The sequence below is a fragment of the Halichoerus grypus genome, chromosome 9, assembly GCF_964656455.1.
Source record: "Halichoerus grypus chromosome 9, mHalGry1.hap1.1, whole genome shotgun sequence".
In the NCBI taxonomy this organism is placed as follows: domain Eukaryota; kingdom Metazoa; phylum Chordata; class Mammalia; order Carnivora; family Phocidae; genus Halichoerus; species Halichoerus grypus.
In genome coordinates this window covers 101,900,309-101,919,889 of record NC_135720.1, presented here as the reverse complement: position 1 = coordinate 101,919,889, position 19,581 = coordinate 101,900,309, and the positions used below count along the sequence as shown (strand labels likewise).

At 34.1% G+C, this 19,581-nt stretch overlaps 1 protein-coding gene across 1 annotated transcript in view; it reads left to right on the top strand.

The window, feature by feature from the left end:
* CD2AP (CD2 associated protein) overlaps positions 1 to 19,581 on the top strand; it is a 133,481-nt gene that overhangs the window by 100,461 nt on the left and 13,439 nt on the right. Inside the window, exons 12-14 of the mRNA XM_036110581.2 lie at positions 8,971 to 9,136; positions 9,751 to 9,893; positions 18,730 to 18,842. Of these exons, the coding sequence (XP_035966474.2) occupies positions 8,971 to 9,136; positions 9,751 to 9,893; positions 18,730 to 18,842 (422 nt within the window). The remainder of the gene's footprint in view (positions 1 to 8,970; positions 9,137 to 9,750; positions 9,894 to 18,729; positions 18,843 to 19,581) is intronic.

The following is a 19,581-nucleotide window of genomic DNA, read 5'->3' as shown; positions in this document are numbered from 1 at the left end:
TTGGGTACATGTTCAATTCCAGGCCAATAAGTCTTACAAAATGAATGTTGTGCACTTACTAGCTTGGTGTAATCATATGAAGGTAGGATAGATTTGAGTTAATCAACCATATTATCTGCTAGAGATGTTGACATATATTTAGGCTATACCATAAGGAAGGTGGCTTAGGTGTTATATTAGTACATCTTGTTGACTAAATCCCAAGGGTTGTGAGGATGGGGAAATGAGGTATGAATTATAAAATAAAGACAGTTTCTGGTGGAAAATACATATAGTTCAGCTTTTGACATGGAATTTGATATGAATATAGGAACTTTGGGATGAATCTTGGCTGAGAGTTTATATTAAGCATTTATTTATAAGGTGCTGTCTTGGAACTTAGCTATTAAATGTATGGATACGGGTAATATGTTCAAGATGGTTGCTTAAAATGAGAATAGGAAGAGGGTTCAGCATGGAGTCTTAGAATCTGTGTACATTTAAGAAGTTGTTAGATGAACTGGAACTCTGGAAGAAGACTGATGAGTGACCATACAGGCAGGCAGAGAATGATCTGAGAACAACTGGTAGGGTTGTATGAAATATATACATACATACTAGATGTAGAAAAGCTGTGAAGGGTACAGGAAATTATAGGGTCAAGATCTAGGAGAGGAGGGGAGCCCAGTAGAGTAAGTCCAGCATTTGAGCCTGTGTTTCCTTTTGAGGCATTTGCCAATTTGGAAAGTGGTAGCTGAGCCTGTGAAAAGAACTTTCAATATATTTTAGGGTTTGAGAGACAAAAATTAGAGTTCAGGGCCCAGATAAAAGGAGATACCTTAATAAACTCCTGGACTTTAAGATTTTATTTATTTATTGGGGAGAGAGAGCGTGCGAGTGGAAAGAGGAGCAGAAGGAGAGAGACAGACCAACTCTATGCTGAATGCAGAGCCTGAGGTAGGGTGATCCCACAACCCTGAGATCATGATCTGAGGCTAAAATCATGAGTCTGATGCTTAACTTACTGAGCCATCCAGGTGCCCCTCCCATATAACTTTTGACTCACCAAAAACAACCAATAGCCTACTGTTCACCAGAAGTCTTACTGATAAACAGTCAACTAACACATATTTTGCATTATATACTGTATTCTTACAGTAAAGTAAGCTAAAGAGAAAATGTTATTAAGAAAATGAGAATGTTAAGGAAGAAGAAATACATTTACAACACTGTATTAAAAAAATCTGTATATAGGTAGGCCTGTACAATTCAAACATGTTGTTCATATATATATTTCCTTGGAATCCCATCTTTGTCTTGCACTCAAAGATCCAGATGGGGAGGAGAGAACAGGGACTAGAAACCTTATTTGAAGATACAATGGTTTCTAGACTTCCAAAAATGATAAAAAGCAAAAAGCCACAGAATCAAGAAATAATACGGAGCCCAGCCTGGATATATAAAAAAAAAACTACTCCATACACTCATTATAGTCATGCTGCTGTAAACAAAAAATAAGATAATACTGAAAGCAGCCAGAGAACAAGACACATTAACTTTAGAGGAACAAAAATAAGGCTGACAGTTGCTTCTCAGTGGAAAAAAAAATTGAAGCCAGAAGACAGTGGAATGATGTCACCAAAGTGTTGAAGGAAATAACTGCTGACCTAGAAGTATAATGCCAGTGAAGATATCTTCAGAAAAAAAGGTGAAATAAAGGCATTTTTAGGCCAGTCAAATCTGAGAGAATTTATCACTAGCATGGTAGTACTATAGGCAGAATGGAAATAATTCCAAATGTCAACTTGGAGAAACAGAAAGCAAGAGCAACAGAAAAGCTTAAATAGGTAAATCTAAATATTGACTGTAAGAAACAATATCTTCTGGGCTTTTATGGATATAAAAGTGCAACAAGACAGTAGGGTGTAAATGGAGTGGAAGTGTTAGGGCAGTAGAAAAATTTATATATGATGAAAGGATATGTGCTGTAATCTCTAGGCAATTATAAAAAATAGAATAATGTATAAGATAATAGAATGTGGAATAACAAAAATACAAAAAGGCAAGAAAGGAGAAAAAAATGAAGTGGACCAAGCCAGAAAAAAATAATAGTAATTACAGAAAATGTAAATGGACTAAAGATTCCATTTAAAAGAAAAATTATTAGACTCAAAAAAAAATCCAACCATTGTCTGCTAACAAGAGACATATCTTAATGAGAAGAATTCAGGAATGATTAAATTAAAAGGGTAGACAAAAATATGCCAGGCAAATGCCTAAAAAAAAAAAAAGCTGGTCTAACTATATTAATAGCTGACAAAGTAGACAGGATAGCAAGAAGCTTATTAAGAGGGACATTTAATTAAGGCCATGTGATTAAAAAGAGAAGTTGCCTTTGCAGTAAAGATGGAGTAAATGATACTGATATTCATATAAGAACTAAGTCTTAATCTCTGTCTCACATAGTACATAAATTTGAATCCAGAAATAGGTATTTGCCTTATGACCAAAGTTGCACTGTAAAGAAGTGATAAAGGGCATTCTTCAGTAAATAAAACTTAAACCTTACACCTACTTAATAATACCTTATACCTACCTACCTATCTTACAGTAGGCATAAAAGTTCCAAGTGGATGATGGCTCCACAAATTTTCTGCAAGATACTATAAACCAGTATTTCTGTGTCCTTGGGAACTATTTCTTTAACAGGATATATAAGACATTACTGTAAGACAAAAGATTGACTTTTTGGACTACATTAAAATTAGGAGTGTCTTTTACAAAGACACCACGTAGGGGATAAAAAGTTATGTCACAGAGAAGGAAATGATTTTTTACAACACAGATAAATGACAGAGTACTTATATTCAGAACATATAAAGAATTTCTACAGATCAGTAAGAAAAAGACAGCTTGATAAAATGCAGCTAAGAGCCTTGAATATGATACTTCATCAAAGTATGAAGTTACTCAATTTCATTACTCAGCAAGGAAATACAATTTAAAGCAAAGTAAGAGTCTCACCAAAATGGGTGAAGTGTTTTGTTTTTTTTTTTTTAAGATTTTATTCATTTATTTGACAGAGAGAGACACAGCGAGAGAGGGAACACAAGCAGGGGGAGTGGGAGAGGGAGAAGCAGGCCACCCGCAGAGCAGGAAGCCCGATATGGGGCTCGATCCCAGGACTCTGGGATCATGACCCGAGCCGAAGGCAGAGGCTTAACGACTGAGCCACCCAGGTGCCCCCCAAATGGGTGAAGTTTTGAAAAGGAGACTAACAATACCAAATGTTGGTGAGGATTCAGATTAGCAGAACTCCCATACACTGTTGGTGGGAATGCAAATTGTTATATCTAATCTGGAGGCTTTAAGTTGAATATATTCATACCCTCTTACCCAGCACTGGCACTCCTAGTTATATATCCAGCAGAAATGTGCTGTGTGTATGTACCAAAGATTCAAATAAGAAAGTTTATCGTAGCATTATTTATATTGGCTCTTATTTGGAAACAACACGAATGTCCATTCACAGTTGAATGGATAAATAGATTGAAGTATATTCACATGCCAAGCAAGATACTATGCAACAACTTGAATCTTAGGATTTTACTGATGTGCAGAAGTGATCTATATAGGGTTAGAAGCCACCTTTGGGTGGGAGCAGTTGTGTAGGAATTGGGAAGGGGCATGATGGGAACTTATTGTGGCTAACGTTCAGTTCTTGGCCTGAGTGGTGGTTATTCATGTGTGTTCATGTGATGATAATTTCTTGAGCTTTGTACTTACAGTTCTGAAAGTATGTTATCCTTCAGTTTAAGTTATTTCAGTGAGATTAATATGGGTAGATTTTTTTTTGTCCTTAAGTTTTCTAAAAATGTTAGGAAAATAGATTCAATTAAGAATACATTTCCATGGGCGCCTGGGTGGCTCAGTTGGTTAAGCGACTGCCTTCGGCTCAGGTCATGATCCTGGAGTCCCGGGATCGAGTCCCACATCAGGCTCCCTGCTCAGCAGGGGGTCTGCTTCTCCCTCTGACCCTCCTCCCTCTCATGCTCTCTGTCTCTCGTTCTCTCTCTCTCAAATAAATAAATAAAATCTTTAAAAAAAAAAAAAAAGAATACATTTCCGGGGCACCTGGGTGGATGGGTTGGTTAAGCGTCTGACTCTTGGTTTCTGCTCAGGTCATGATCTCAGGGTCATGAGGTCTAGCCCCGTGTTGGGTTCTAGGCTGGGTGTCGAGCCTGCTTGAGATTCTCTCTCTCCTCTCTGTCCATTCCTTATACTACACGTGCATGAGTGTGCTCTTTCTCTCCCCCCCCAAAAAATTCATTTCCTACTTTTTGGATAGTACTGTGTTTTTCTCTAACACATCTTTGAGTAACAATTGATAAAGAATGGATTTGATTTTTTCAGTCTGAATTTATGCATTCGTAATCCATTCATGCTTTGGTGCCAGTATAATTATTTTATTTTTCTATTTTTTTTAATAATTTGAGTATAATTGACACACAATGTTACATTAGTTTCAGGTGTACAACATAGTGATTCAACAGATTTATACCTTATGCTATAATCACCACATATGTGGCTACCGTCTGTTTCCATACTTCACTATAGTGTTTTTCATTTCTGTAACATACCCGCTCTATAACTGGAAGCCTGTATTTCCCAGTCATCTTCTCCCATTTTGCCCAACCTCCCACACCCCTCCCCTCTTTGCAACCATCAGTTTGTTCTCTGTATTTATAGGTTTGATTCTGCTTTTTGTTTATTCATTTGTTATTGTTTTAAATTCCACTTCCGAGTGAAACCATAAGCTATTTGTCTTCCTCAGTCTGACTTATTTCACTTAGCATAATACTCTCTAGGTTCATGAGTGTTATCTCAAATGGCATGATCTTATCCTTTTTTATAAGTATGATATTCCTCTGTGTGTGTGTGTGTGTGTGTATATGTACGTACACCTCCCCCCCATCTTCCATATTCATTTGTCTATTGATGGACACTTAGGTTGTTGCTTCCATATCTTGGCTATTGTAAATAATGCAGTGATAAACGTAGGGTGCATATATCTTTTAAAATTAGTGTTTTTGTTTTCTTTGGGTAAATACCTAGTAGTGGAATTATTAGATCATATGGTATTTCCATTTTTAATTTTTTGAGAATTGTTTTTCTACTCTTATTTATGCAGTGGGGAACTAATCTTCATCTGAATTAACAAATGGATGAATTTATTACATATAGTGTTAGTAATATATTTTTATATTCTGTAGTAAATAAGATAGGGCATATTTCAGTTATTTTGCTGTATTTTGTTAGCTGCCATATATTTTAGGTGCTTTCAGTTAAAAATTTTCTCCATACACTTACGATAATTCTTTTCTCTATCTTAAATTATAACGTCTGTACCTTACATATTTCTTCCTTTGGGCATTTGAAAAACTAACAAGATGTGTTTTCTTTAGTCTAAATTTCCTCTTGGTTTTGGTGAATGTCTAGCTAAACTAAAATTCTGTGCACAATTGGATATCCACATACAAAAGAATGAAGTTGAAGCCTTACCTCATACCATATACAAAATTTGACTAAAAATAGATCATTCACCTAAATATAAGGGGTATAAAACTAAAACTCTTAGAAGAAAACATAGGGCTAAATCTTCATGGCCTTGGGTTTGGCGATGGATTCTTAGATATGACACCAAAAGCTCAGACAACAAAGGAACGGTTAAATTGTAATTCATTAAAATTAAAAACTTTGGTGCACCGAAGGACATTATGAAGAAAGTAAAAAGATACACCACAGAATGGGAGGAAATATTTGCAAATCCTATATCCAGTATCAGGAATATATAACGGATTTGGTGTTCTGATATATAGAGTTATAACAACTCAGCAGCAAAAAGTCCAGAAGTGGGCAAAGGATTGAAATAGACATTTTTTTTTTTTAAAGAAGATTTTATTTATTTATTTGACAGAGAGAGAGACACAGTGAGGGAACACAAGTCGGGGGAGTGGGAGAGGGAGAAGCAGGCTTCCCGCGGAGCAGGGAGCCCCATGCGGGACTCGATCCTGGGACTCCAGGATCATGACCTGAGCCGAAGGCAGACGCTTAACTACTGAGCCACCCAGGCGCCCCAAATAGACATTTTTCTAAAGGAGATATGCAAATGGCTAATGAGCACGTGAGAAGATGTGCAGTATCATTAATTATTAGGGAAATATAAACCAAAACCACAGTGAGCTGCTTCACACTCTCTAGGATGGCTATAATAATAAAAATGAAAAATAACAATTGTTGACAAGGATGTGGACAAAATAGACCTTTCATACACTACTGATGAGAATGTAAAATGTTTCAGCTGCTGTGAAAAAGAGTTTGGTAGTTCCTCAAAAAGTTAAACATAGAATTACTATGTGATCCTACATATATACCCAAAAGAATGGAAAACAGATATTCAAACAAATATTTGTATATAAATGTTTATAGCATTGTTCGTAATAGCCAAGAGGTTGAAAAAACCCATATGCCCGTCAACAGATGAATGAGTTGTGCTATATACATATAGTGGATGTTATGTAATCACAAAAAGAATGAAATAATGATACACGCTACATTGAGAATGAGCCTTGAAAACATTATACTATTGTGAAATGAGCCAGACACAGAATGTTACATACTATATGAGTCCATGTTTATGACATGCCTAGAATACCAAATCTGTAGAGAGAGAAGGCAGGTTGGTGGTTGCCAGGAGATGGGTAGAGGAGGAAATGGGGAGTAACTGAACAGTGGGAACCAGACTCTTCTTTTGGGGTGATGAAAGAGTTTTGGAACTTGATAGAGGTGGTGGTTGCAGAACACTGTGAATTTACTAAATGGCACTGAATTGTTCACTTTAAATTGTTAGGTAAATTTCACCTCAATAAAGGTAGATAAAACCTAGTTCCCAAATACATTGCCATCATGTATTATATATCAATATACTATTGTTGATTTAGTCATGGCTATACCAGAAATGATGAATCTTAGTTTTATCACCTTTGATTTCTGTGAATATTTAAATGTGTTCTTTTATTTTAGAATAAACTACAGCGTTGAATTGATTTCAAGCTTTTATTTATTTATTTATTTATTTATTTATTTTTTTAAAGGTTTTTTTTATTTATTTGACAGAGAGAAAGACAGCCAGAGAGGGAACACAAGCAGGGGGAGTGGGAGAGGGAGAAGCAGGCTTCCTGCGGAGCAGGGAGCCTGATGTGGGGCTCAATCCCAGGACTCTGGGATCATGACCTGAGCCGAAGGCAGACGCTTAACGACTGAGCCACCCAGGCGCCCTGATTTCAAGCTTTTAGTTACATATCTGTTAAAAGAAGTATGTTCAGTTAATCAGTGAACTTCTATTTAACCTTCAATATTTTTCCTGATATTTTATATAAAACAGCTTTCTTAACATTTTCTAGAGATTTGGTTGACTATTATAAATGATACAGATAGCTCTGTTGGCTTATAGTTAGAATTGGATGGTATTATTATGATGTAATTATATGATGCATTATTTACTTTGAGGCCATATGAAAGTGGATTTTTGTACAACATGATGACCATGGCTTTAATAGACTTAAGCTATATTTTCAAATGATCCAAGGAAGCTATACATAAATGATAAAACTGAAACAATGGTAATTTGTATTTTCATTGTTGTTAGATTAAATCTAACTATTTTGAACCAGGGGTTTACCCATGGCTTGTATGTTTGTTCAAGATTCACAGTCATCAGTTCTGATTGATATGAAATCTCATGAAATTATTTGTGGTCCTGTGATAGACATTCTTTACAAAGACCAAGTAAATTTTGAAAATTACTCAGTATTGCACTTAAGAGTTTCTTATTTTTGCATATATGCGTTAGACACATTTTTGCTGACTGCTATATCATGAATATCTAGTATGTGTGCAACTGTCAGTTTAAAAAAAAAATCTATTTCGCCCATTCCCCTACCCATTTCCCCTCTGGCAATCCCCAGTTTGTTCTCTGTGTTTAAGAGTCACATGTGTGTGTCAATTTTAATATTTGTCCTTAGTACCTTGAAAGATGAGGAACCAAGTATGTCATTGTGTATAGTACCATGCCTTTTTGATGATAAAATTGTTTTTACTAACATGGCTTAAAATCGTTCCCAGTGTTGTTTATTTCCAGCATATTTTCTTATCTAGTTCATAGAATTATTTTTTTCTTTAAGATTTTATTTATTTATTTGACAGAGAGACACAGCGAGAGAGGGAACACAAGCGGGGGGAGTGGGAGAGGGAGAAGCAGGCTTCCCGCTGAGCAGGGAGCCCAATGTGGGGCTCGATCCCAGGACCCTGGGACCATGACCTGAGCCGAAGGCAGACGCTCAATGACTGAGCCACCCAGGCGCCCCTAGTTCATAGAATTATTAATGGTGTTAATAAACTGGAAACAATGAAATTGTGTTAATATATTCCGAGTACAATTGTGAGGATTATAAATACAAGCCTGTTAATTTTCTCATCTGTGACTAGTCAAGCTAGCCTGTTTTTCTTAACATTGGGTATTTTCCTTTGTCATTGTGATTATTTTTAAATAAGTATGTTAAATGTCACTAGTTTCCTATACTTTAGTCTCAGCAAATGGTTTGGATTTAAGCATAGATAATATTGTCCTCTGCTTAGAGTAAAATCATATGTGATTATATATAGTATACCGCCCCTAAAAACAAAGGATGCTGAGAAGACATTAAGAACTGGGCATTATTTGTTGCTCAGAAGCTTATTAGTGGTCCTCCTTCCCACCAAAGTAAGCTTTTTTAGATATTTAAGCTTATTAAATTATAACTTTTAAACAGTGAACACATACACAGATAATGTCTTTCTCTGTTTCACACATTTTCAGCCTGATGTGAGCTCTAAGAAATAGAAAAACCCAAATAATTGTTAATAACTTGTTAAATATTTTTAAATAACCAGATGAAAAGTCAGTACTGGAACAGAAACCTTCTAAACCAGCCGCACCACAAGTCCCACCTAAGAAGCCTACTCCACCCACCAAAGCCAATAATTTATTGAGATCTCCAGGAACAGTATACCCAAAGCGACCTGAAAAACCAGTCCCTCCACCACCTCCTATAGCCAGGTAAGTTTTACCTAATTTTAATTTAGGTAATTTTAATTTAGTTAACTTACCTAATTTAGTTTATTGGTTACCTGCCTTTGACATAAATGGCTGTATTGCTTTTCTTTTTTTAAAGATTTTATTTATTTATTTGACAGAGACACAGCGAGAGAGGGAACACAAGCAGGGGGAGTGGGAGAGGGAGAAGCAGGCTTCCCACAGAGCAGGGAGCCCGATGCGGGGCTCGATCCCAGGACCCCGAGATCATGACCTGAGCCGAAGGCAGACACTTAACGACTGAGCCACCCAGGCACCCCTGTATTGCTTTTCTAAATGTCAAAATAATTTTTAAATTACTTGTTTTCCAGATTTTTTCTATAGACTATAATGATTCTCTGTTAAATGATTTATATTCATACTAGGTAAATACACACCTATTAGGCTGTTTTTACATTTCTGATTTTATTATGTTTAGTGTTATTGTGGAAGGTTTATGTTTATGGAAATAATTTTGTGGAACAGAAAGAAAAATTATTGTGCTGTAACATCTTTAGTGTCATTAATTCGCAATGTTAAAAAATGGTTATGATTCACATACAAGTGATTTCTACATATGTTTGATTTTCTCATTTCAGGATTAATGGGGAAGTTTCTACCAATTCATCAAAATTTGAAACTGAGCCAGTATCAAAACCAAAGCTAGATTCTGAACAGTTACCACTTAGACCAAAATCAGTAGACCTAGATTCATTTACAGTTAGGAGCTCTAAAGAAACAGGTAAGTTAACATGTAGAAGGGTGGTACATTTAAAAAAAAGTTGCCAATACAGTTTTCAGAAACTATTTAAGAAACTTGTGTATGCATTTTATGTGTGGATAGATAGAGTAGAAATTAATTAAAATTTAAAATCTATGAAGCCAAAATAGAAAAATAAAACTAAAAGAAGATAAATGAGCAAAATACTTGATTCATGTAAGGACTGAGAAATGGGTTAAAAGATCATTTATCATATATTCTGTCCCCTTGTAATGGAATGTCCATACTAAGACAGATATGAATACATTTTAGTTTTAAAAGTTTAAGAATAAAGAGATAACACAGATTATCAATGCCAGCACTAGATTATATTGAAGATTATTTTTACTTCTCTACTTTATCTCAAGATACTTTTGTTTCTTTTTTTTTTTTTTTTTTAAAGATTTTATTTATTTATTTGAGAGAGAATGAGATAGAGAGAGAGCATGAGAGGGGGGAGGGTCAGAGGGAGAAGCAGACTCCCTGCTGAGCAAGGAGCCCGATGCGGGACTCGATCCCAGGACTCCAGGATCATGACCTGAGCCGAAGGCAGTCACTTAACCAACTGAGCCACCCAGGCACCCAAGATACTTTTGTTTCTAATTCAGGAAAATACACTTATGTGTCTCTCTCTCTCTCTTTGTGTATGTGTATCAGCAGGCTTTACTTCTTTAGTTAAATGTTGTTCCTTAAGTTTTAGGACTGATTTTTCAACTCATCAATCATCTGATTTGTCCCCTGGTCTTTTATACGTTTATACCTCTTAGTTGTAAAATGGAAAACCTGAAACAGAGCAGTTTTGATAAAGGTCTCAATATTAAAAGCATAGCACAATCATTACTTTGTAGTAGTGATTATTGTATAGTACCTTGCATTTGGTTTTAGTTTTTTTTTTACATTTTCAAAGCACTTTCTCCTATATATTCTTATTTTATCTTAATAATAACTCTAAAAGGCAGATGCTATTTTGCTTCTAAAGAAATTACGCTATAGACACATCAAGTGTCCAAGATGACATAAAGCAGAAGAGAACTTTTTAAGTTCCCTTTATATAAAGTGCTCATGATATTCTTTTAAAAGTTTTAATGTCTTAATATGTTTAGCCTTCGTGTTAACATTTCATATTTACATTCAGACTTAAAGGCCAATTATACTCAGGGTTTTTTTTTTTTTGTCACTATATTGTAAGATATGCTACTTACTACCTTTTGAAAACTGTTAGGTGATTTTAGTATTTTTCTTAATTGTCATTTTGCCAATACAAAAGCTCTGACCTACACATGGTCTCCTTTAGTTTTTTAATTTGAATGTTTTATAGACCCTTTCATCATATGTTTGGATCCTGCCTGCTCTGGATGAAGCCATATTCATTAATAATTTCTGGAAAATGAGATGTTGATTGTATTTTAGAGACATTCATTCAGTTATATTTAGTGTGTTTTATCTGGTGAAAATTGTTATTTACTGTTAGTGAAATAAAAACAAAAAAATGTTCTTTATAGAAGGTTTTTAAAAAATATCCTTTAGGGGCATCTGGGTGGCTCAGTCGATTAAGCAACTGCCTTCAGCTCAGGTCATGATCTCAGAGTCCTGAGATCGAGCCCCACATTGGGCTCCCTGCTCTTTGGGGAGTCTGCTTCTCCCTCTCCCTCTGCTGTTCCCGCTGCTTGTGCTCTCTCTCTCTCTCAAATAAATAAAATCTTTAAAAAAAAAAAAAAGAAATAACACATGTAATAATGTCAAACTAGTGGTGGTTTGTAAAGTTTGATTTTTTTACTCTTTTTGGTCCCAATTTTTACTTTTATCCATATCCATTATTTACTCGTCATTAAAAAACAAATAGGTCTTATGAAACAGGGTTTGCAAATTCCTAATTTCTGTTTTGTTTTGTTTTTTTTCTTCAAATGAATAAGGAAGTAATTTAGAGAAGCTGAGACATATGTAAGGACAGAAAACTAACAGCTAACTTCCATACTACTGTCCTTTATTCCTTCCACTATCAGGCGGCCTTTGGTGTACTACACTTAACACCCAGTTAAATTCAGGAAATACACAAAGCATACCACAGAGATAATTGAGAGTTCCATTCCAGACCACTGCAATAAAACAAATATTAAAGTGAGTCAAATGAATTTTTTGGTTTCCCATGCGTATAAAAGTTACGTTTACACTATACTATATTAAGTGTGCGTTAGCATTGTGACTAAAAAAATGTACATACTTTAAAAAATAATTTTATTGCTAAAACATGGTAACCATCATCTGAACTTTTAGCAAGTCATAATCTTTTTGTTGGTGGAGGGTCTTGCCTTAATGCTGATGGCTGCTGACTGATCAGGGTGGTGGCTAATGAAGGTTGGGGTGGCTGTGGCAATTTCTAAAATAAGACAACAGTGAAGTTTGCCACGTCAATTGACTCTTCCTTTCATGAACAGTTTCTTTGTAGCATGTGATACTGTTTGATAACATTTTACTTACAGTAGCACTTTTTTCTAATTGAAGTCAGTCCTCTCAAACCCTGCCTCTGCTTTATCAACTAAGTTTATCTACTATTCTGTATGTTTTATTGTCATTTCAACAATTTTCATAGCATCTTCACCAGGAGTAGTTTCCATCTGAAGAAACAACTTTCTTTGCTCATCTTTAAAGTTTTATCATGAGATTATAGCAATTCAGTCACATCTTCAGTCTCCGCTTCTAATTCTAGTTCTCTTGATATTTCCACCACATCTGCAGTCACTTCCTCCTCTGATGTCTTGAACCCCTGAGAGTAATCCGTGAAGGTTGGAATCATCTCCTTCCAAACTCATGTTTGACCTCTCCCATAAATCCCCAGTGTTCTTAATAGCAGCTAGAATCATGAATGCTTTTCAGAAGGTTTTTAATTTACTTTGTCAAAGGCCATCAGAGGAATCATTATCCGTGGAAGCTGTAGTGTTATGAAATGTATTCCTTAAATAATAAGACTTGAAAGTCAGAAGAAAGTCACAATTACTCCTTAATCGGGCTACAGAATGGATGTTGTGTTAGCAGGCATGAAAACAAGATTAATCTTGTACACCTCCATCAGAGCTCTTGGGTAACAAGATGGCTTTGTCAATGAGCAGTAATACTTTGAAAAGAATCTTCTGAGCAGTAGGTCTCAACAGCGGGATTAAAATATTGAGTAAACCGTGTTGTAAACAGATGTGCTGCTATCCTTTTTTGTTGTTCCATTTATAGAGCACAGATTTAGCATAATTCTTAAGGGCCCTAGGAATTTCAGAATAGTAAATGAGCGTTGACTTTAGCTTTCACTAGCTGCATTAGTCTCTCACAAGAGAGTCAGCCTGTCTTTTAAAGCTTTGAGGCCAGGCATTGGTTTCTCCTCTCTGGCTATGAAAGTCCCAGATGGCATCTTCTTCCACTCTAAGGCTGTTTCATCTACATTGAAAATCTGTTGTTCAGTGAAGCAACCTTCATTAATTAGCTAGATCTTCTGTATAACTTGCTGTAGCTTCTGTATCAGCACTTAATGCTTTCCCTTGCACTTTTATGTTATGGAGATGACTTCTTTCCTTAAACTCCGTGAACCAACCTCTGCTAGCTTCAGACTTTTTTTTTTTTTTTTTTGCAGCTTTCCCACCTCTCTCAGCCTTCACAGAATTGAAGAGAGTTGGGGCCTTGCTCTGGATTAGGCTTTGGCTTAAGGGAATGAGTGTTGTGCCTGATTTGATTTTTTTATCCAGACTACTACTGAAACTTTCTCCCGATCAGCTTGTTTGCTTTCTATAATTTGTGTGTTCATTGGAGTAACACTTATAATTTTCTTCACGATCTTTTCCTTTGCATTCACAATTTGGCTAACTGGCGCAAGAGGCGTAGCTTTTGGCCTATCTCGGTTTTCTGTATGCTTTCCTAACTAAACTTAATCATTTCTAGCTTTTGATTGACAGTGAGATATGTGTGACCACTCAACACTTAGAGGCCATTGTAGGGTTACGAATTGCCCCAATTTCAATGTATTGTGTCTGAGAGAATAGGGAGGCTTAAAGAGAGTGAGAGAAATGGGAAGCAGCTTCACTGTGGAGCAGTCAGAACATATACACCACTTACAAATTAAGTTAAACATCTTACATGGGCACAGTTCGTTACAGTTACAATAGTAACATTAAAGATCACTGATCACAGATGACCATAACAAGTATTAGAGTAATGAAGAAGTTTGAAATATTGTGAGAATTACCAAAATGTGACACAGAGATTTGCAGTGCTGTTGGAAAAATGGCATCGATAGACTTGCTCATCGCAGGGTTGCCGTCAACCTTCAATTTGTAAAAAATGGAGTTATCTGCAAAGCACAGTAAAATGAGAAATTTTATGTTTGTGTTCATATTACATAGGAAATATATACTGAGCAAGTGTTATATCCCATTACTATTTTAGGCACAAATAATATGCTAAGACAAAAGACCTGACTGCTAAAGCATATAGCTCATGTTCTGAACTTCAACTCAGGTTATTCCTCATTTCCATTTTTTATTGGAATATTATGGTTTTAGTCTTTGTAGTGCAAAAGTGTTTAAACTCTTTTTTTGAGATATTGACACCTTAAAAAAACACTGTGTTCTGCATCAAATACAGCCTCAAATTTGGCATTAGGTTGAGGCATATTTTAATTTATATTTTTGGCACAGTTAGAGGTTTCAAATTTTTAAAATAGCATATGAACCTAGCCCTTTAACATGTTTCAGAAAGTTTAAAATATACATGAAAATCTTAGAACAGTCTCATTATTACACAAAATAATAATTTCAGGTGATGATATAGTAGCAAGTACACTTTGTTATTAAAAATGTGGGTTTTAAATTATTAGCTCATTTATCATTGTCTTGTTTTTGCACTTAAATGATAATTGAATGATCCAGTATGTCTATGATACCTACTAGAATACCTGACATGGAAGATGTTATAAAATGTTACTTCCCTTCTTTTCCTTTCCTCTGTTGTTAATCTCATCTTATTCTGTTTCTGCTCTTCCCTATAAAATGGGATATAAATTCCTGACAGTACTCTCAGATGTGATTATACTCTATATAAAGCCATTTATAAACTATTTTTAAAATAAATGTCCTTCAGTATATATTCTCATATATAAGATGGTACTATAAATTGTGTAGTTGTTAGAACCATGTTTTAATTTTTTCCCTCTCTTTTTCATTAAAAATTGGTTTAGGATAATCTCACTGCTATTACTGGTTAATTATAAAGTTCACATGGTCTAAATATTTCTAAAATAGTAAGTTCTCTGGGACATAAAATTGGTTTACACATTAGTCTTAAAATACAAGATAGAAGATTTAGTGGTAACATACATATTACATTGAGAAAGCACAGCTGATGAAGTATTCTTAGAGTGTTACTATATTTTATCCTTTTTGATTGTTTTTTATGATAAATTCTTCTTGGGTTAAAAGGAAATTTTAGAGATACATAATATTATTTGATCCCAAAGCATTCATTGTTAAATAGTGAAACATTCTTTGTTTTGTTTGATAGTTAATCTATTTTTGTTTGAATTACATTCTCAATGTTTATTCATTTATTTCTTCCAGAAAGAGTTTAAGGTGGAATTTTTCTAATAAGATGCTTACCTGTTGAGTGGTAGATACTATAAAAAATGAGTCTATATCTAAACTAGGATACAAAAACAAAACAAAACACACCCAAAAATGTAGAATTTACCTGGAGAATTAAGAGCAGAGATTAAAATTATTATTTTCTTACAATAATTTTCTTGATAATTCCTTTATAGTGTCATATGAGGCATAATTGAAGATTCATTTATGGATTATGTGATTTTAAATGTATAAGTTGTATTTTTATAGTTAGATATTTAAAAATACTATTTGTCATGTTTTTCTTTTATTATATCATAGAACTAAAATTGTCTCTTTCATTTAATTACTGTCATATGCTGAAGACTAGAACTTGACTGGAAGGTAGTTTAATTTTAGTTATAACTATATAAATGAGTTGTTAATATATTGATTTATTACTCTGACCTCTAATTTTTTACTAAAACATCCTTTCGAAGCTGTCTTGGTGTTCAGTGAGTAATTTTAAAAAGGCTTCTTTCTACTTATATTGAAATTAATACTAATCATTTTTTCTTTCGAAAGATAAATCTAAAATCTAATACACATCTTATGTGAGTTTAGATAAACTGCAGTAGGTATATGCTAAACATTGAAATGGTTCTGTTCATTCTACAACTGTTCCTTTTTCCTGCTTTGTAAAATAATTTTTTTGATTTAGTCTTTTTTTCTAGACATTCCTATCCTTGACTTTTCTTTCCAGATTTTGTTTCCTAGCCTGTTTGCCATGTTTCCCTTCTTACGTGTCAGGAAATTATCCTACCTTTCTCCATTTTGGTAAGATGACAATTTATAAAAGAAATCAAAACAATATATTCCATATAAATAGGTGGTGCACATTGATTTTTCTTTGTAATTGTACTAAAAGTGTACATGTTTGTCTGTCTATTCTAACCCTTTTGGTTTTCCATTTGAAAATAAAATGAAATTTATGTTGGAAAAATTTTCCTGAATAAGATATTCTTTCGATATAAGTTTTTTTTTTTTTAAATTGAAAACCATAAAAATCAGTTTATTTTCTACCAAAATTTGATATTTCATTTTGACTTTTTAAAAATTCTGTGTCTTCTTAGGCAATGTATAGAAATGTAAATGGCTGGCAGAGTGGCAATATAATTGGAAGAGTTAAGTGATTATCATGCCTTTCATGCCATTTGTACAGTATAAATCCACTCTAATTACTCTTAGGTAAATTTTAAATGTGTTCAAATATATCATGAGTCCAAAATGTGCACTGTTTTATTTTACTAACCTAATGGCTTACATGGAGGACCTGAGAAAGTTTTAGAATAGTAAAATTATTTGTCTTGATGGTGTAGCCCAAAACTGGACATATGGAAGGCATTTTTACATGAGCATGGTCTATAATTTTATAAATCCACCTTTTATTTATCCTTTCAGTTTCATTTATCTTCATCCCTTCTTATGTTTTTCTGTTTCTTTTTCTTTCTGCAAGTTGCTTAAATATGCATTTGAAAATAATCTTCACAGGCCAAAATTACTGAATTGTACTTTTCAAGGTTTTTTTTTTTTTTATAGGTTGTCAATGTACATTTCTCAGTGTTAAAAGCAATTTTTAACCCTTCAAACTACAGCATGTTTTTAACATTTTTTAAAATACTGATTTTCTTTATGAAATTTTACAAATAAAATGAAATATTTAAAAGTATATTTAAACTCAGGGTCTTTCACATTATATAATGTATTTTCCATTAAAGCCACTGTCTCTTATTATGGTTTGTTATATTTTATAATTATAAACAATTATCAAAAGACTCAAGACCAAAATTAAACTGAGCACATTTGATTGCCTGTTGTGATGTATTAGCCTGGTAAGCAGATGACTAGATATAAAATAGAATACACAAAGTAATCCCGCAATGGGAGGATGGAAAAGAATTAACAGAGGTCAACAAATACTTAAATTTGTTATAAAACACATATTGCCAAACAGTGATACCTTTTCTTATGTCTTACCTTTGTGCCCTTTTACTCTTAACATTTTTTTCTAAATTGATTACTTTGAATATGAAAATTGATAAATAAGCTTTGAGGGCAGTAATAATAATTATCTTTAGATGTCTTTTAAGAAATAACAAATCACTGAGTTTGGATATCTAAATACTTGACAGAAATCATTATAAACATCTAAGCAATGGGAATGTGCAGAATTAATTCTGTATTTGGAAGACTAAACCAAAGATATCTGCTGCCATATCAAGTATCTCAACTGTGATTAATATCCCTAGTTTGGAATTTGGGCTAAAAGAAGATAATATTGACAATGGAAGTGTCTGGAGTTATCCTTAGGATTCTCGTATCACTTACAGATTTCTAGGTTTCAAAATTAAAAATCACCTCTTTCAGCAAGGTTTTCTGGATCATCTAGAAAAAGGGAAGGTATTATATGCCATTGTTTCAAAGATACAAATTACATAGATAGGTTTAAAGAAACCCAAGTCATTGGATCAAAGGTCAACCAGCCTTTGATAGTGGTAAAACAAGTGAATGATCTTTGTAGCATTTTTCCTTGATAATCCTGTTTGCTTTAGATTTGTAACTGTCTTATAGTTCCCAAACATGCTGATGTCTAAGCAAAAGTGCAGTGAACTATTAACAGTTTGAGTCCCAGCTACAAAACAGTGTTTGTATACACACACTCACATATATAAAGATCCATTAAATTATACTTTCACCTCACAGTTGGAAAGCATCAGGGTCCCACATACAGTTGAGTTCTTAAAATTTGACTATTAGGATACTACTTGAAATTTAAAACATTTTATGTGTTAATTTTCTGATATATTGTAATTAATTATGAGTTGAAGAAGTAGATCATCTGTTTTTACAAGCAAGAACTTAAGATGACAGTTTTTTTATCATACTGTAATTTTTGGTTCAGATTTGTATTTTTCAATAAGAACTTTTATTGAGGTCTAACTTAGAAACATGAACTTTCTATTGTTAGTAAAGTCTTACGCTATAAAATGTATCAGGTAAAGAAGATGTTTGTTTTTAAGGGTGAGTGTTGTTTTCCAAATGCATATGAAAAGCACAGGTTAACTTGTGAGTCCTAGTGGTACTTTTTAATGTATAATTTGTTAGAAATCCAGAAACGTTCTTTTTTATCTTTTAAAATGTACAGTTATCTCTTAGTAGATATGTTTAATTTTATTCTCCAGATCTTGTAAATTTTGATGACATAGCTTCCTCAGAAAACTTGCTACATCTCACTGCAAATAGACCGAAGATGCCTGGAAGAAGGTTGCCGGGCCGCTTCAATGGTGGACATTCTGTGAGTTACACTTACTGTTCTAAAACACAGAGAATTTAGCAAATCCAGAGTCCTTCTAAAGATAGGAACAAGGGAGGATTTGTAACTCCACCAGTTTAAAAATCAGGAAGATAGTTATTATACTCAAGTGGCAAATGGTTGGTTGTATTTAGGGAGATACGGGGTCATGTTCATTTCAAAGAGGCTTGCAATGGAAGGTTACAGAATCAAGAATAGAGAGCTATCCTGAGACCGTAACCACAAAGCACATGTAATCAAAAGGGGTCAGGGTACCCATGTAATCTGCCCATCTCACAACAATAATTAGAATTGAGTGGTACATATTCACCTTAGGAAAGAATGAGAACGTTCTTTTCCTCTGAAATAGTGGGGTTTTTTTGTAGTACTAATGCTGGTATCTAAATGTGTAGCTTCTTTTTATGTTTTCTATACATTGCCTGGAATGCTGGTAGTATTTTATTTTCTGATATATTGTAATATATTAGCTCTTGAGCACTATGGTGCTTTTAAATTACCGAAGTAGAGAAAATTTTTGTTGCTAAGAGGCAGGCTATTTTTACTTTCCAGATATGCAAGTGTGTTATTCAGCTTGAAATTATGTAATATCCTGTTAACAATAATGGAATATCTGGAACAGTAGGTGCTGAAAACAGTGATAAAAGTTACTTAGTTTATCATCCAAATGTTTATTGCCTTTTCCTTCTTTGGTATTTTCTGTTTCTTGATTTTAAAAAATCAT